Genomic DNA, 16,100 nt, shown 5'->3' on the forward strand with positions numbered 1-16,100 from the left:
CAGATTCAAGTTTTCAAGATGAAGAAATTCAGAACTTCAAATTCAGTTTTCTAAAATTCAATGTCAAAAATTCAAGTTCAAAAATTCAGATCTGACAGAAAGTAGGTCACAGGTCATCCACAGGGAAGAGTAGATGATCTCAGAAAAGTCGAACAGAGCATTTTGGCCAATTGGGGACTGCGGAAGTTTTCCAGCGCGAACGTGGTGGTGGTTCAAGAGGTTGCCACTCTCTGACTCTTGTCATGAATCGCCCGGAGGTCTATTACATGTACGACGCAGTCTAGACCGGACGCGAACGGTGCGAAGCGACCCGTGAAATCCCCAACAGCACACGGATTCCCCATCCTATTTCTGACCTAGTCCCAGCTCTTTGCAACAGTCGCTTCAAGCTGTGTTGCGTCGCGCCGCTCGCGTCCTGTCTGTGTAACTGAGGTCTAGTAGACAAGCTGGCGTTCTAATAAATTTTACACAAAATGTAGGCTACTAAAACAAACACCAGAGACCGCTTAGACAAATGTCCCACGTGCTGAGAACGCTAACCTAACAACACAAAATCATTCATGTTTAAGAATCACTTACCTCCGGGCGATTCATGAGTGGACATTAAAACGCTTACGTGAAAACCGCTTAACGTGGCTCACTGTACGAAGACAGTGATATTAAAGGACCAAACTCAGTACAAATCATATTAATAAACCATACTTTGTATAAAAAATCAGCCCAGAATACCTACGCAACGCGTTTAATTACACGTTAAGCATTTCCTTACCATAGAAAACCGTTATAAGAAAACGCTTAACGTGGCTTAGGCTACTGTACAAAGACAGTGATATAAGGACCGTACACATCATATTAATAAACCATACATGTATAAAAAATCAGATGAGCCCAGAATATGAACGCAATGCGTTTAATTACGCGTTAAGCATGTTCTTACCATAGAAAACCGTTATAAGAAAACACTTAACGTGGCTTAATAAACCTTAAACCTGATTTGTTATACATAGTAGGCAGGCCTATGGTTTATTAAGGACCATTTAAGGTTTATTAAGCCACGTTAAGCGTTTTCTTATAACGGTTTTGATTAGAACATGCTTAATTAAATGCGTTGCGTTCATATTCTGGGCTCATCTGATTTTTTATACAAAGTGGTTTATTAATATGATTTGTACTGAGTTTGGTCCTTTAATATCACTGTCTTCGTACAGTGAGCCACGTTAAGCGTTTTCATATCGGTTTTCTATTAAGGAATTTGCTTAACGCGTAGCCTAATGAAACGCGTTGCGTTCATATTCTGGGCTCATCTGATTTTTTATACATGGTTTATTATTATGATGCGTAGGCTACTGAGTTTGGTCCTTGTCTTTGTACAGTAAGCCACGTTAAGCGTTTTCTTATAGGTTTTCTATGGTAAGGAAATGCTTAACGCGTTGCGTTCATATTCTGGGCTCATCTGATTTTTTATACATAGTATGGTTTATTAATATGATGTGTACGGTCCTTATATCACTGTCTTTGTACAGTGAGCCACGTTAAGCGTTTTCTTATAACGGTTTTCTATGGTAAGAATGCTTAACGTGTAATTAAACGCGTTGCGTAGGTATTCTGGGCTGATTTTTTATACAAAGTATGGTTTATTAATATGATTTGTACTGAGTTTGGTCCTTTAATATCACTGTCTTCGTACAGTGAGCCACGTTAAGCGGTTTTCACGTAAGCGTTTTAATGTCCACTCTTGTCATGAATCGCCCGGAGGTAAGTGATTCTTAAACATGAATGATTTTGTGTTTATATGTTAGGTTAGCGTTCTCAGCACGTGGGACATTTGTCTAAGCGGTCTCTGGTGTTTGTTTTAAAGTAGCCTACATTTTGTGTAAAATTGATTAGAACGCCAGCTTGTCTACTAGACCTCAGTTACACAGACAGGACGCGAGCGGCGCGACGCAACACAGCTTGAAGCGACTGTTGCAAAGAGCTGGGACTAGGTCAGAAATAGGATGGGGAATCCGTGTGCTGTTGGGGATTTCACGGGTCGCGTCGCACCGTTCGCGTCCGGTCTAGACTGCGTCGTACATGTAATAGACCTCCGGGCGATTCATGACAAGAGTCAGAGAGTGGCAACCTCTTGAACCACCACCACGTTCGCGCTGGAAAACTTCCGCAGTCCCCAATTGGCCAAAATGCTCTGTTCGACTTTTCTGAGATCATCTACTCTTCCCTGTGGATGACCTGTGACCTACTTTCTGTCAGATCTGAATTTTTGAACTTGAATTTTTGACATTGAATTCTAGAAAACTGAATTTGAAGTTCTGAATTTCTTCATCTTGAAAACTTGAATCTGAATTTTTTTAAACTGAATATTACTGTTTGAAAATACATGTCTATAAAATTCAGCCATAAAAACATTTCAATTTGTTAAATTTCAAATGTTCAATATTCGTTTAAAAAAATTCAAATTCAGAACTATTTAAACTACCACCTAAAATTCAATTTTGTTAGATTACACTTGCAAATAATTCAGATTTACACAATTCAAATTCAAATCATTTTGTCATAATATAAGCTCCATATATAGACAGCTAAAAGACTCGTTGAATTGGAATCGGGACTACGCAGATTCATTAGCCTATAATTAGGCTACGACTGACGTCTCTGCAAATAATATAATTTTCTTGACATCTTGATTTTATTAATGATTCAACAAGGCAAATCACGTAGATCCACTAAAATGAACAAAAATGACAAACAAACAAACAAATTAATCAAAAAGAATTGTATCAAAATACTTAAAAGAAGTTAACGACAATCTAATGTAAATTAGGCTACACGTCCAGCAAAACATCTGTGAGAACCGCAATTATAAATCTCGAGTGGGTGGCAATGTTAAACACATCAAGCTAACACCTATATAATGACAAAGAGCGATAATAAAAACATTTGCTTACCAGCATCAGATAATCGAAGCGCAGCTACAAGTGCTCTGAGTCTGAGCTCCATCACCGCAATAGCGCAACGCAGAGTTTCCTTCACTGTTCCTCACATTCACCTGCGACTGAGCGGCGTTTTTCCATTTCTGCCGTGCCCGTATTCTGAAAATATGTTTCTGTTAAGCGAGTAATTAAGTAGCCTACTACATCTGTCTTTCTCTCGCGCGCATTCTCTGATACAGCACTAAAATGGTTAATGCACTGGAGAGATGCTGAATGAGATGCGGGTGCTGAACACAAATACCCAGTTTCAAACGGAGTACGACAGGTTAGATCACCAGAGGGGGGCGAGAGTAACTGTCTCGGTAATTAGGAAACATAAATTATTAAATATGTCACATTATGGTTTTAACACAATGATAAGATGGTCAGTAGCTCGGTTTATATGCTATTATTAAGAGGACTGTCTGGAAATATTAGTTTTTTGGGTAAGTGACGCGTGAAATTCCATGCATGCATTATTACACTTAGTGTATTGTTTAATGGTTTTATGAACGAAATTTCAAACCAATTGTTATGTTAGTAGACTATCAATTTGTGTAGCCTATATGGTTGAGTTATTGCTCGGGTTCTTCAATATGGAAATTCAGTTGATGAGCTTGAATGAACAACAATTTCCATTTTGTTCTTGATTTTGTCAAATATTTCCAGTATATCTGTTCTACATTTCTTTTCTTTTTTTTTTAACGTAAATGTAACGTCTCAAAATAGTGCAAAAGATGGAGGCTATATGTCTGTAATTTAAATAGTTTTTTTTGTTTTTTGTTTTCTGTTGCTCAACACTTTTGCTTGTTATTTACCTCTCATTTATGCCATTTAAGTGTTTAATTATAAGGGCTTGGTTGATGTGTGACCCACCTTGGCTGAAATATATGCAAAAAAATGGCCAGTAGTTCTGCTTCTTCTGTAGTTTTGAATTCTTTCTTGCATTGTTTGAGGCAGAAGCTGAACAAATGTTTCTGGTCCTCGTTATGTTTTGGATGAGTTGTGTGTTACTGTTACATGGTTTATTTAATGGGTTTTATTGGAGAAAAAAAAGAAAAACCAATTGTTGTGATTAGGCTTCCAGTTTATCCTTTGATTTCAATGATCCACCATGCTCTGGGCAATCCTGAAGCTAAGAAAAAAATGTGCTCATTCTTTCGAAAATCCTGCTCTTTTGCTATTATTAATTAATATTATTATACGTTTGCAATCCTGTTCAATCATTCAATTTACTGTTAACACATCTTATGCCTAATAACATCAACAATACAATTATTATTATTAATAATTTTTTATTTTTAACTTTTTAATATTTGTATAATAACCTCAACAAATGTTACCAATTTATTTAAAAATATATATTATTATTTATTAATATAATATAATAAGAAGTATTTGTATTAACTTTTTATTATTTTTTAGAATAGCAACAATACAAATAATTGTTATTATTATTTATTAATAATAATAATACATATTTTTACTTACTTTTTATTATTTATTATAATTACCTCAACAATAAACATATGTAATTTTATTATTATCATCATGTATTACTATTATTATTATTATTATAAAAACGATTTATTTAATATTTATGTGACTGTTGACGTGTCTTTGAAACGGAAAATGTAAGTACAATTACAATAAAAATATATATAAATATAAAACACGTCAGAGCCAGTGTTGACCTTGTTGAACTCATAAGTGGTGAAATATGTAATGCCATTGTGCCATATCTCAAGGATCAAAGTACAATTATTTTTGTTGTAATTCCATTAGTTAAACACTAGATGTCAAACACGGCCAAGAAATAAACACACGTTCTTTACGGAAGTATCGCGAGTTTCTCTCAGACGTGAACTTCCTGAAACAGTTGTTTGGATAATGGCGGACCGTCAAATCTAGCCAACGGCCGCCCTAACTTATCATTAAAGCCGGGAAACATACACCGAAAGGCGGGTAGCAGGTACAATACACTTTTAGGTAAGTATTAACCAATCACATTCTGACCTGAACGCCTAACGAAAGACAACCTGATCCCAGAAACGCAAAAAAGTTTGTTAGCGAGCTTTAATGGTTTAGCCGGTTAGCAGCAGCTGTTAGCGATAACTTTCGTCAGATAATTTAAAACCATAGGCCAACAATTTCGTTTTAATATTGTGAAACTCTCTGAGGTACATAATTATTGTTTCAAGTAGACGTCGAGTCGGTTGTTTGTTTGATTTAGTTCGCTGTTGGATTTCTCCTCTGTAAGGTAGTTCGCGTGAAGTTGTATTTGTGTGATTGACACTTAAGTTATAACTTAACGTTACGTCAACTGCATTTCTTTATATTCTTATTTCATATGATTGTTTTCTTGTCTCGTATTTTTTTGCTAGAGTAATGTAGTTCTGATTCTGTATTGATATAAAGGTCTGTATAATGTTTATGTTGCTCTTCACCTGTAATGTAACGTTATGTTCTTATTTTTCTATATCCTTTTTGTCCACTTAATTTATGTTTTGTGTTTTTTTTAGTTAAGCTGTAGCAATGTAGAGTATATGTATTATGCGATCGGACACTTTGAGTCCCTTAGAAGCGTTCGCTTGATATTTTAACCTGGTTTTGAATGCGATGTCAGCTGATCTCTCAGCTGATGCTGCTGATCTGTCATGTTGTTTCCCTTTCCCTTTAATTCAGAGTAATGCCCATGAATAGTTATTGAGAGGCCAATCAATTTCAGTAATTAGCTGTGTTGATTCCAGCATATATCTAACGCTGTGAACATAAGAGTGCTGTGAGTTAGATTTGTATAATGATTTATGAACTGGTATTTTAATAACTCAAGACTTTAAGTTTTCACTGTCAAATCACCTTTTTTTGTACTCGGTCTGGGTGCAGGTAGAGGTGACAAAATCGCCAGCTGTCCGATGTGTCCAGCTGTCCAGAAGACAAGGTGGACTTATGTCTCTCTGAATAAAGCTGCTGGAAAGTGAGTCCTGGTTCATTATGTGTTATGCATGAAATGCATCCTTCTCTTAAAGTCTTGTTGATTACTATTATTCATCATTTGTTTACATGTGAGCAGTTTTTAAACGAAACTGTAAACTCATAATTGTCGAGTTCTGTGCATATAAGGTTAGATGAAGTTTCAATTCCCAAAATGTGATATGAAATTGAATCAGGAAGAGAATATTCTTTGTCTGGTCTTTGTTTTTATTGTGCATTTTTAGAAAGGGATATTGAAGTGTATTATATTTATGAGTTGCTGAATAGAGAGGATATGGATGAGAATGGGTCTTTTATGGGTAAATCTAAGGATATAAAGTAAAGCTTTGATTCTTTTGCCGTGCTTATTTTGTTTGTTTTAACAAGTGTTGATTAGTTCAAAAGGAATCAGATCATATTGTCGTTTCTGTCAGTATCTCCAGTCCAAAGCATGTTGTGTTAACATGGATAGAACCAAGTCCCTGTTAAAAAAAAATGGCAATGGTCTGTTTCATTGTTCATAACAACGTGAAAGAAAAGACTTATTGCTGCCTCTGTTTCATTGCGACTTTAACAAACATGCAAACAAAGAGCATGAAGTGTGTACAAGCTTTAAAACTGGTTTAAATAAAGGGTAATAGTGACAGATCTTTTCTTCCGTATTTTATATGCACACCCCAGTGTAGGATAATTAAAAAAAACACAAATGTAAGGCAGGGACTTGGTATATAGTTGATTGGATGTTGAGATGTGCATTATAAAGTGGAGACGTATGATGAACACAAACTTGCAGGCATGGACTAAATGATTGGAGAAGTCCTGCACACTTCACCAGAGAGAAGTGTGTTTTTCACTGGAAGGTCATGTTATGACATTTTAATTAAACAATACGAGGTCAAAAAATTAAACGTATGCTGATGAATCATTCACAATAAAGTATATAATATGCGTTTAGAGTTTCATGCTGACTTTAAAGTTTTGTTGTTTTCCTCATTCTAGACACATTTGGTATCTCCATTACCTCATTCACTGCTGTTAGAGAAGTGGTAGAGCGTGTTTAAATGCCTCTTCACCTCTTATTTTCCAGTCTGAAATGCCCTCAATGAAATATACATGTAGGGCTCTGAGATATGTCTTATGAATGCTTTATTAATACTTTATAATTCAAGGTTTCTGAGCAGAGGGTGTGATTTCAGTGTCCCTTTGGAATACTTAGTGTGTTTGTTGCAGTGCTTCAGACAGTCTGCACAAAACACTTCTTTTTTTTTTTTACTCTAGAATAGACCATTGAATCTGTTTGCTCCCGGGATGTTCGAGGACAGGGACACCATGTTATAAGGGTAGTGCTTGGAGGAAGACCGGGTGATTCAGATGACTTGAAAAGCTCAGAGACCATCATATGTCTGGCCTTCAGGCAATCTAACAAATTGTACACCATTACTTTAACCCTCGCTTTGATGAAAAAACTGAGGCGTTTGGGTGAGACATTAAAACCTAACAGTGATATGCTTTGATCAATCTATCTTAGTAACAATCAGTTAAACTTGTGGTTTGACCAAATATAATTTAGCACAAAGAGTGCTGTCAATGAAGTCATGTGTTTTAGTGATAATCTTAGCAATAATAAGCCATTTCCAGAGAAAACAATATTTGACAGCAGGTGTTGACTAGATAATTGCTTCTCTCACATTGTTTACCTGTCTCTCTCCCCCCCCCCCCCCCCCCCCCTTCCCTCTCAGGTTGCCATAGCGATGTGGAGTCGCTTGCGAAGTGAGGCGGGGCCGTCAGCCTCGGTCTCTTCCCAGCCTGCCCTCGCTGGGCAAGACAACAGGAGAGGTTCGTTTAACTATGTAATTCTATACTTTAAACATCAACGTGAGCATATTTGTGTGATTTCTTATGTTAATGTTTTTCTCTCAACAGAGATATCTCAAGCCTGGAATAGTCTAAATCAGACCAAAGCTGCCGTGAGTATTTCTTAACCCGTGTTTCAGGTTCTGACCTACTTTTGATGCCAAAACAGATACCTTGTTACATAGACTTTGTCATTTGTAATTCAGTAATTACAATTATAAGTAGCTGTTCATAAATGAATCAAAAAGTAAAATTCAGTGTACTCTGTTGGGCTGGGTGATATGATATGAAATTATCGTATATCAACAATGTCTCATTAGTATTGAGATGTCGATTCTAACAGTCAGTTACCAGATGATCATCGACAATCTCGGGAAAAAATGACAGCTATATTTCACATAGCCCCATAATTACCATACACATATTTATTCACATGCAATAGCGTGAATTCAATGTTTTCTATAGACTAGTAGTTAGTAGGATTAGGATTAGAAAACAGTTCTCATGAAACCAAATTCATTTCAAGCACAAATTTGATAAGAGCAAAGCTACTGTTTTATGTAAGTTTAAGCTCAAAGTAAAACTTTTAACATTTCAATACCGGTAATTAAATTAAACTAACTGAAGTGCTGCCAAACTCAATGTGATGTGTGTTTACATTGTTTGTCGGCAGTGTTGTCTCCGGCGAGGGTGGGGCTCGCGTACACGATAATTGAATAGCGTGATATTTTGTAAGACGATTATCGCTAAAATATTTTTTAAATATCGCCCAGCCGAAATACTCTGTAGGTTAACTATCTGTAGCATTATCCCCACAAGATCTGTTGACTCAATGGCTAATTGTGGTCTTGTCTCAGTTGCGACACATCGAGAATCGTCTGGAGGCTGCACCAGGCTCTGGAGTGCTTCTCGACTCAGTGCCAGACACAAAGAAAGCGTCTGTTAGTGGCGGGCGGAAAATAAGTCGCAGAGGTAAGACAGACACATCCTCAGTAACACATGTAGAGAAAATTCACTAGAGAATATTTATATCTGTGCTTTTAATGTCACACCTTATATATATTATTGCACTAGATCAGTATGTATGTTTTGTGGAATGGTATATTTTTGTTTGTTTGGTTTTAATTAATATGTGGTTATAATTTAGTTTATTTAATTAGCAGTTAATTTTTTAATGGTACATTTTTCAAAGCCATTTATTATTTAAATTAGTTTAGCTTATTCTGTTAATGAAGATAGATGAACATTTAGTGTACACACTGTTTTTGATTTATTTCAAGTCCTTGGAATTCAGTGATTCATACATTAATGTTAATTTACTAACAGCTTTATGAGTTTTGAGTGATTCATCAAAAGAATTGACTCATGATAGTCGTGTGAATCTGACTACACTAGTTGCGATGTTTGTTTGAGCATAGCCTATGAAGATGTGTGCTGTCTTGGCATTATTTTTCTCACTCTTTTATCTCGTCACATTCAATTTAGGTGGCAAGCTCACAACTCTGATAATCAATAAGTTCTGTAGCCTCTGAATAGCAATGCACAAAACACTGAAATATCGTATACCAAATATGGGTCGTTGGTATGTGATATTAAAACTATTTCAAATCTTAATGTTGACATTAATGTTTTTAATTGTTGTACAGTAATAAATTATTTTTGTATATACCTCATATTTGATAATAAGAATATTGTACTTTTAAAATTCAGCTGTCACAATGCAGGACTATTTAAGTGAACTACAGAAACATTTATAAATAAAGTTATTATTTTGAAATGTAAAATACTGTCATATATATATATATATATATATATATACACACACACACACCTTTATATATTTCTTTAATATATGTATGTATATATAAAATGGTACAAGATTCTTCAAAGTTTTGCCTCTTCCATTGTTTACGTGTCTTCTATGTATTTACTACAGATGGTCATCGTGCGGAGGAAAGTGGATCCAAATCCAGAACACGGAGTCGGCGCAGTCCAGACAAAAGTTCCCGCAGTCCCTTGAGGAACAGCACTCTGGACAGTAATGCCAGGAAACCCAGCGGGGTGGAGTTCAGAGAACCACTCGCTTCATTCAGGTAAAAGCTGCAAACAAATTAATGTGTAGTTTGTAATAGCCAACTGAACTGAAAAAAAAGGTTTTTGATGCTACACATTGGCTGCAGCTTGAATGGATGCTTTTCACAGACTGTGATGACCCATTTCCACAGTTATCAACATAGCAATTTTTTTTTTGTCATTTAATGCCAAAGTAATATAACACAAACTAACGCTGCTGCTATGGTGTTTCTGATACAACAGCTGAGGGAGTAATGGCAAATATGACATATTTCTCTCTTCTGACCAATGTAGTCAGTCTTTCGATGCTATCATGGATTTTTTCTTTTGCTATTGCAGCAAATGGGAATACAGAAATGACATTGCTGTCGTCTGCCATTCACTACTTTAGAAGTTTACCCAACTATGTTAAATGTTAAAATAATTGTAGTTTTTTTGGTAATAACTTCATTATTTGGTTACAGCATGTCTGAATGATAAAGGAATGAAAGTTCAGAGCAGACTATGGAGTATGCAGAGGTCAATGAGTGCAGTTTTTGTGTCTGAAGGTTAAGATTGCTATTTGATCCTCTCATACAAGACATTTGAGCAAGGAACCATCATTTTGGCTTCAGTAACTTTAGCACACATGTAGCTGATATTTCCCTTTACAGACCTTCTTTTTCTGTTTCCATTTGAGTTGTTGTATACATGACTTCTAAAAAAATCTTCTTGTGATCTTCAGTTTAAACTAAATCATGTCTTTCTTTTATAGGGAAGCATCTCCGCTGCCAATGTCCCAGACCCACTCTGAACCAGAAGCCCATTCGTTACCAACAGAGGTGACCATTACTCAGCCTGACTTTGCTTTAAGCCAGCTGGTCTATCAGCGTGACACCCGAGACATGCAGACTGCAGACCTGGACAGCCTGTGCTCCTCGGCTGTAGACAGCACATCTGTACGCTACCTCAACGATATGTCTGCTCTCAACGCCATTCACCTGCCCGACCAAGCAACGCCAGGGTCAGAAGTCAGGCCCAGAACACACTTACAGGCTGAGACCTCTCAGACGTCCCTGAGGTCCAGCCCGGGTTCAATCGCATCCTCACAACGGTTGGAGAACCTGCGACGACGGCAACCTGATGAAAAGCTGGAGAAGCTGAAAGAGAGAATCCGCAGACAGAGGGAACATTTGGAAGAGACGGAGGACAGAAACAAGCTGCTGGGATACCTGGAGCAACCTGTGGGTATTGAGGCAGCAGGACACGGTACCACAGTTCCTACTGCTAAAGTCCGGAAAGTGGCCCCAGCCCCTCCTGCACCCATTTATAAAGGTAAGCTGACTCCAGAGAGAAAAGATGACCCCTTGTGTTGGACTAGTAACTGAGTACCGGTAGTAGTAAGTTCAGACCCCATAATGGCTTCACCATTGTGCCCTTGAGCGAGGCACTTAACCTCAGTACTACAGTCCCAGTAATAGGTGTTTTCTAAGATGCTCAATATTAAAGCATCAGTTAAATGTTTTATGAGGTTGTTGAGTGAGAAGAGGCTCACTTCTATGTTTTCTAGGTTTTAACACCATTGAGACTAAGATTCGCACACCTGATGGGAAAGTGTGGGCAGAGGATGACTTCCAGAACTTAAGCAGGGAAATATACAAAGACCTGACGCAACAGCTCACAGGTATACCTGGTGTTCCACTGTTCCAGGCTGTTATTTTATATTTATATACATAACAATGAATAATGCTTTGGTAACCCTTTACAATAAGATCACATTAGTTAGTATAATGTAGTTTGCATTATTTAATGCATTAATTGCATGAGCAATACATTTCTTACATTAAAATCTTTTGTTAACGTTAGTTAATGTTGTTTATTGTTAGTTCATGGTAGCTCAGGACCATTAAATAATACTAATAGATACAACTTTTGATTTTGATAATGTATTCGTAAATTGAAATTAACATTAACTGAGATTAATAAATGCTATAGAAGTATTTTCATTGTTAGTTCTTGTTAACTAATGTAGTTAACTAATGTTAACAAATGGAAATTTGTTGTAAAGTCTTACCAATACTTCTAAAGCTAAGTGGTATAATTAAGGTAAGGTACCCACAAAAATGTACAGTATCGTGATCATAAACGGCTCACTGGCTGGTTGTCATCTTAATCACTCGTGCTATAATTATGTTTTGTGATTTGAGTCATCTTTATTTCAGCCTTAATAGCAGGTTAGTGAATAGGGCTTTTATTTATTTGGAATTAAAATGTTAATCCATTTGATGTGACAGAGCTCAAATGTTTTTTACTGCCCATTGCAAGCCCTCTGAGTCATGAAGCATGAGTAATGAACAGGAATTAGGACAGCATCACTGATTTAACTGCCACTGAATGCAGCTCACAAAAGTCATGTTTCTCTACTGGATTGCAGTATGGTCAAAAAGCATGTTTAATCCAAACCGCTCTTGGACGCTGACTTACATGCTCCTAATTGGCTCAGAGTTTCCAGGCGTACTGCCACAGCCATAGTTACAAGTTTTCATGTCAGCCCTGACTGTTCTTAGGAGTTTTCCTTAAGGTTATTGGGAAGGATTGTATCAGTTTGCTCCACAGTTCCTTAAAAAATCATTATGGAACAAGCTTATTATAGACTAATATAGATAACAATACAGCTTATTCGCTGTTGGCATGCAATAGATTTGAGTTGCTGTCATTAAAGAGGCCATATGGTACAAATTTGTAGCATTCTTTTTCCTGAAAGTCCATTTTAGTTATTTTATCATTATATGTAAAGATTCTCATTTCACAAAAATGGAGTTTAGTTTTAGATGTCAATTTTTCACCCTCTGTCTGTTCCTTGTTTTGAATTGACTTGCACAGATTGAAACATGCAGTTTGAACTTATTCATGGGAATCAATCAAATCTTAATGCTCTCATACCTGTGAGACGTGAAATTAACGTGATGACTGTTTTTAGGACACTTGATGGCCAGTTAGGAGTCAATGATATCATTTTGTTATTAACGTTATTTCATGATTTATAGAGTATTCAAAATAAAAAATTTAGGGGACAAATTGCTGAATACTGAATAGTTGTTGTGTAAATGTGGGCAGTGGTATATCTCTGATCTATATAATCTCTATTATAGATCAGTGGGTAATATGTGATTGGTTGTGAGTGTAATGTAATGAACAGCAGTGTGATTTTTTTTTTGTATGATTTATATACTGCTATAGTTTTTATTTGTATGCTTTGTTTCATTTAAATTTTTTGTAATTTTGTTAAGCGCTTTTGTCATTTATCTTAGTTTTGTACATTTAAATATTACTATTTAGGTTGAATTTTTCTTCTTCAGTTTTTAGTTTGTTCAGATTTAGTTTTATTTATTTACAGTTATTCATTTTAGTGCTTCAACTTTTTTCAGTTAGTTGCCAAGGCACCATTTCTAATTTTATTCTTCAACTTTCTAAAGTTTTACTTCTAATATTTATGTTTTATTTCGTTTCAGTTTTATTTCAGTTAGCATGTATTTAATAGTTCTAGTTAACACAAACAACCCTGATGAAGTCTGTCTTTTCACAGCAGAGAGCACAAAGCCAAAGCAGAGGTCTGGAGAGCGAGAGAGGGTAAAAGAGAAGAAACCATCAAAGCCTGTTAGGAAAGTACACAGATCTTCCTCTGCACCAGACTCAAACGTTAAACCAGGTCTGAATTCTCTTTTACTTTCTCACTGTCTGTCTTTTGCATTCTCTATGTGTCTCTCAAGCAAACAAATGTAGCTTATTTAAGCAAATGATATTGAAATTCAACATCTGAATGCCCATATAATAGTGCTTAATTGTAGTTTTGCATATGAAGATCACAATCTGCTCTGAAAATTGCAAATGTTCCACTCAACACACATACATGCCCACAAACTGTCCTGGCAGCCCTGTGTGATCCTCTCTTGACCTGCCAGCGTCACTGTGCCCTGTTCTCTGCGGGGCTTTCTTGGAAACAGGCATGTGTTAATGTCTGTCTGCAAGCACAAGCTAAGTCTCTTATCCCCACAGAAATTTCTAGAATGTGTAGCATGCAGATTAACAGGATTGCTGTGCTGTGACACTGACGCAGAAATGCTTGACAATGCTCCAAGCCGTTGTGGCCTCGCTGACAGCTGGAGAGGTGTCGCTCTTGTCACGACTCAATAGAAAAGTGACATCTGACTCCTCCTTCCACCCCTCAACTAGTTTACCCTGTGTAGCCCTAACTTCAGAAATAGATGTCTGAAGTCTGTTAGTTCTAGTTATACAAGCTAGATTTTGTTGCATTCTGCAATGTTTTGGAGTGAAATGCCAAACACAATTCAAGGATGCCGTTTCCATTTAACCGATCTTATGCGACTAAAACATTATTTCTCGTGATAAGACATTCCAAAAATCATGGCAACGGATGTTGGTACGTTTATGTATGTTGCAGCCACCGCACTAGCCATTATTTTTAATCGAAAGAGACGTAGGCGTGTTTCTAAGCAATAACGGCAAGGAAAGCCCCATATACTTGTGAGCTGCACGTATGAGGTGTTTCTCCCTCCTATCTGCTTCGAGGTCTTGATCAATTGTGGCATTTCTTTGTTGTTTAGAATCCAGTATTCACGTAATTCTTTTGTCTTTTATGAGTTTAATAAAGAGCTCTGTCTCTGTCTAATAACCTTAACTTCTGTCCAAACGTACTGCGTCATCTTTAAAGAATGATCGAGATGTACATACACCAGGTGACCTGTAAATGCGAAACAAACTTTCCATTGCAGTTTTGCAAAATATTCCTTTTTCGAATTGCCTGAAAGCGGCAATAACCCGTAAACTTTTTTGCACTATATATGGGAGTTTTGGCTAAATTTACGTGTTTCCATTGGGCTTAATTTCAATGTGCAGTTTCAAGGGTAATTTGAAGGTTAATGGAAACACAGCTATTGAAATCTTAACATAATTTGCTGCAAGAGGTGCTGCATGCAGACATTAGCGTTAACTGTCAGTTTTCACTTTTAAGGGTACCTACTGTCAAGCAAACAGTTTGGTGAGAACAATTAACTTTTGTCATTTTTACAAGTGGTTACTAAATACTCTGGTTTAATGGGACAGACATTTGAAGGTAACTCTTTCCCCACTAATACAGGGCTCAAAAGTAAGGATTTTATTTCAATAATAGTCGTTCAGATTTTTATTTGCCCTTTTCACTGGGCCTGCCACTAAAAATACTTTTATATTTATAAGTATATTTTATTTTTAGCAACATATATTATGTGGCAGAAATAATATTAAACATTTTCTGCCACATAAAATATATTGCCAAAAATGATGTGTGTGTTTATTTATTTATACACGTCACATTTAAATTTTCATTACAAAACAAATAATAATAAATCATTTTTAAATGAAATTTTTTAGCAATAAATTATCCCTGCTCTATACATGACTTATGATATAATTACTATACTTTAGGGAATTTGAAGCATGCTGTCATTCTTCGTCAGCAGTTATATTTGGCATTTCAACTATTTTGGTAGAGGTGGCAGCATTCAGGGTTTAAAAAATGTTTTTTTTTTTACTTGTGTTGTTTTTCAAAATTAAACCATTTTGTGCTGCAAATTAATATAGAATATTTAGATTTTATCCACCTGGATTGTGAAATATGGGCATTGGTTAATATTGTTCCCTTTCCATGTGGTGTTGAGTATGTCAACATAAAAGCCCATACGTTTTTGAGGCTGAGAAATGTATTATATCTTGATACCATTTGTATTCTTTATAATACCATGCACAGATGAATCATGCATCATACTGTCAATTTTTAATTGCTGTCTGTGTTGCATTAAATGTGAGTGGGGGATTTTCTCTGGAGAAAGATCATTAAATATCTGTGTAAATGTGATTCAGAGCAGCTATTCTGTCTCTTTATTATTAGTTACTTTTGTCATACTTTCCTCTCTGCCTTAATCACATCTGGTTAAAAAAAAGTACAAATTAATTATTGGAACAACTGTTCGTCTCAACGCATCTGCGTAACCTGTCTCCATAGCGATCAGCACATCATCATGGCGAGATGGGCAAAAGCTGGTGAAGATGATGCTGGGGCCGCCGCCACGGTTACACAGAGAGCCTCGGGCGCAGTCCTCCGAGACACAGATGAGAACAGGTGAGAGGATGAGATATCTGCCAGTTTAGAGCTCAGCCACATCACAAACCAAACTTAAAATATCTGTATTAATT

At 36.4% G+C, this 16,100-nt stretch overlaps 2 protein-coding genes across 13 annotated transcripts in view; one reads left to right on the top strand and one right to left on the bottom strand.

The window, feature by feature from the left end:
* The window catches only part of cacna1ea (calcium channel, voltage-dependent, R type, alpha 1E subunit a), a 121,721-nt gene extending 118,725 nt beyond the window's left edge, over positions 1-2,996 (bottom strand). The window contains exon 1 of the mRNA XM_079638746.1: positions 2,946-2,996. The gene's annotated coding sequence lies outside the window, so the exon portion shown is untranslated. The remainder of the gene's footprint in view (positions 1-2,945) is intronic.
* A 1,819-nt stretch (positions 2,997-4,815) lies between these two features.
* Positions 4,816-16,100, top strand: part of cep350 (centrosomal protein 350) — a 37,622-nt gene continuing 26,337 nt past the window's right edge. For 9 of the 12 annotated variants that reach the window (XM_079636506.1, XM_079636515.1, XM_079636516.1 and 6 more), the window contains exons 1-10: positions 4,816-4,958; positions 5,856-5,946; positions 7,682-7,778; positions 7,866-7,909; positions 8,654-8,768; positions 9,733-9,889; positions 10,624-11,183; positions 11,419-11,532; positions 13,435-13,557; positions 15,910-16,026. In XM_079636506.1, coding sequence (XP_079492632.1) covers positions 7,694-7,778; positions 7,866-7,909; positions 8,654-8,768; positions 9,733-9,889; positions 10,624-11,183; positions 11,419-11,532; positions 13,435-13,557; positions 15,910-16,026 — 1,315 coding nt within the window. In that variant the 5' untranslated portion in view covers positions 4,816-4,958; positions 5,856-5,946; positions 7,682-7,693. Of the gene's footprint in view, positions 4,959-5,855; positions 5,947-7,220; positions 7,422-7,681; positions 7,779-7,865; positions 7,910-8,653; positions 8,769-9,732; positions 9,890-10,623; positions 11,184-11,418; positions 11,533-13,434; positions 13,558-15,909; positions 16,027-16,100 lie in introns of all 12 variants that reach the window. The other 3 variants (XM_079636514.1, XM_079636509.1, XM_079636510.1) reach the window with 2 other exon arrangements.

Source organism: Phoxinus phoxinus (assembly GCF_949152265.1).
Source record: "Phoxinus phoxinus genome assembly, chromosome: 15".
Taxonomy (NCBI): Eukaryota; Metazoa; Chordata; class Actinopteri; order Cypriniformes; family Leuciscidae; genus Phoxinus; species Phoxinus phoxinus.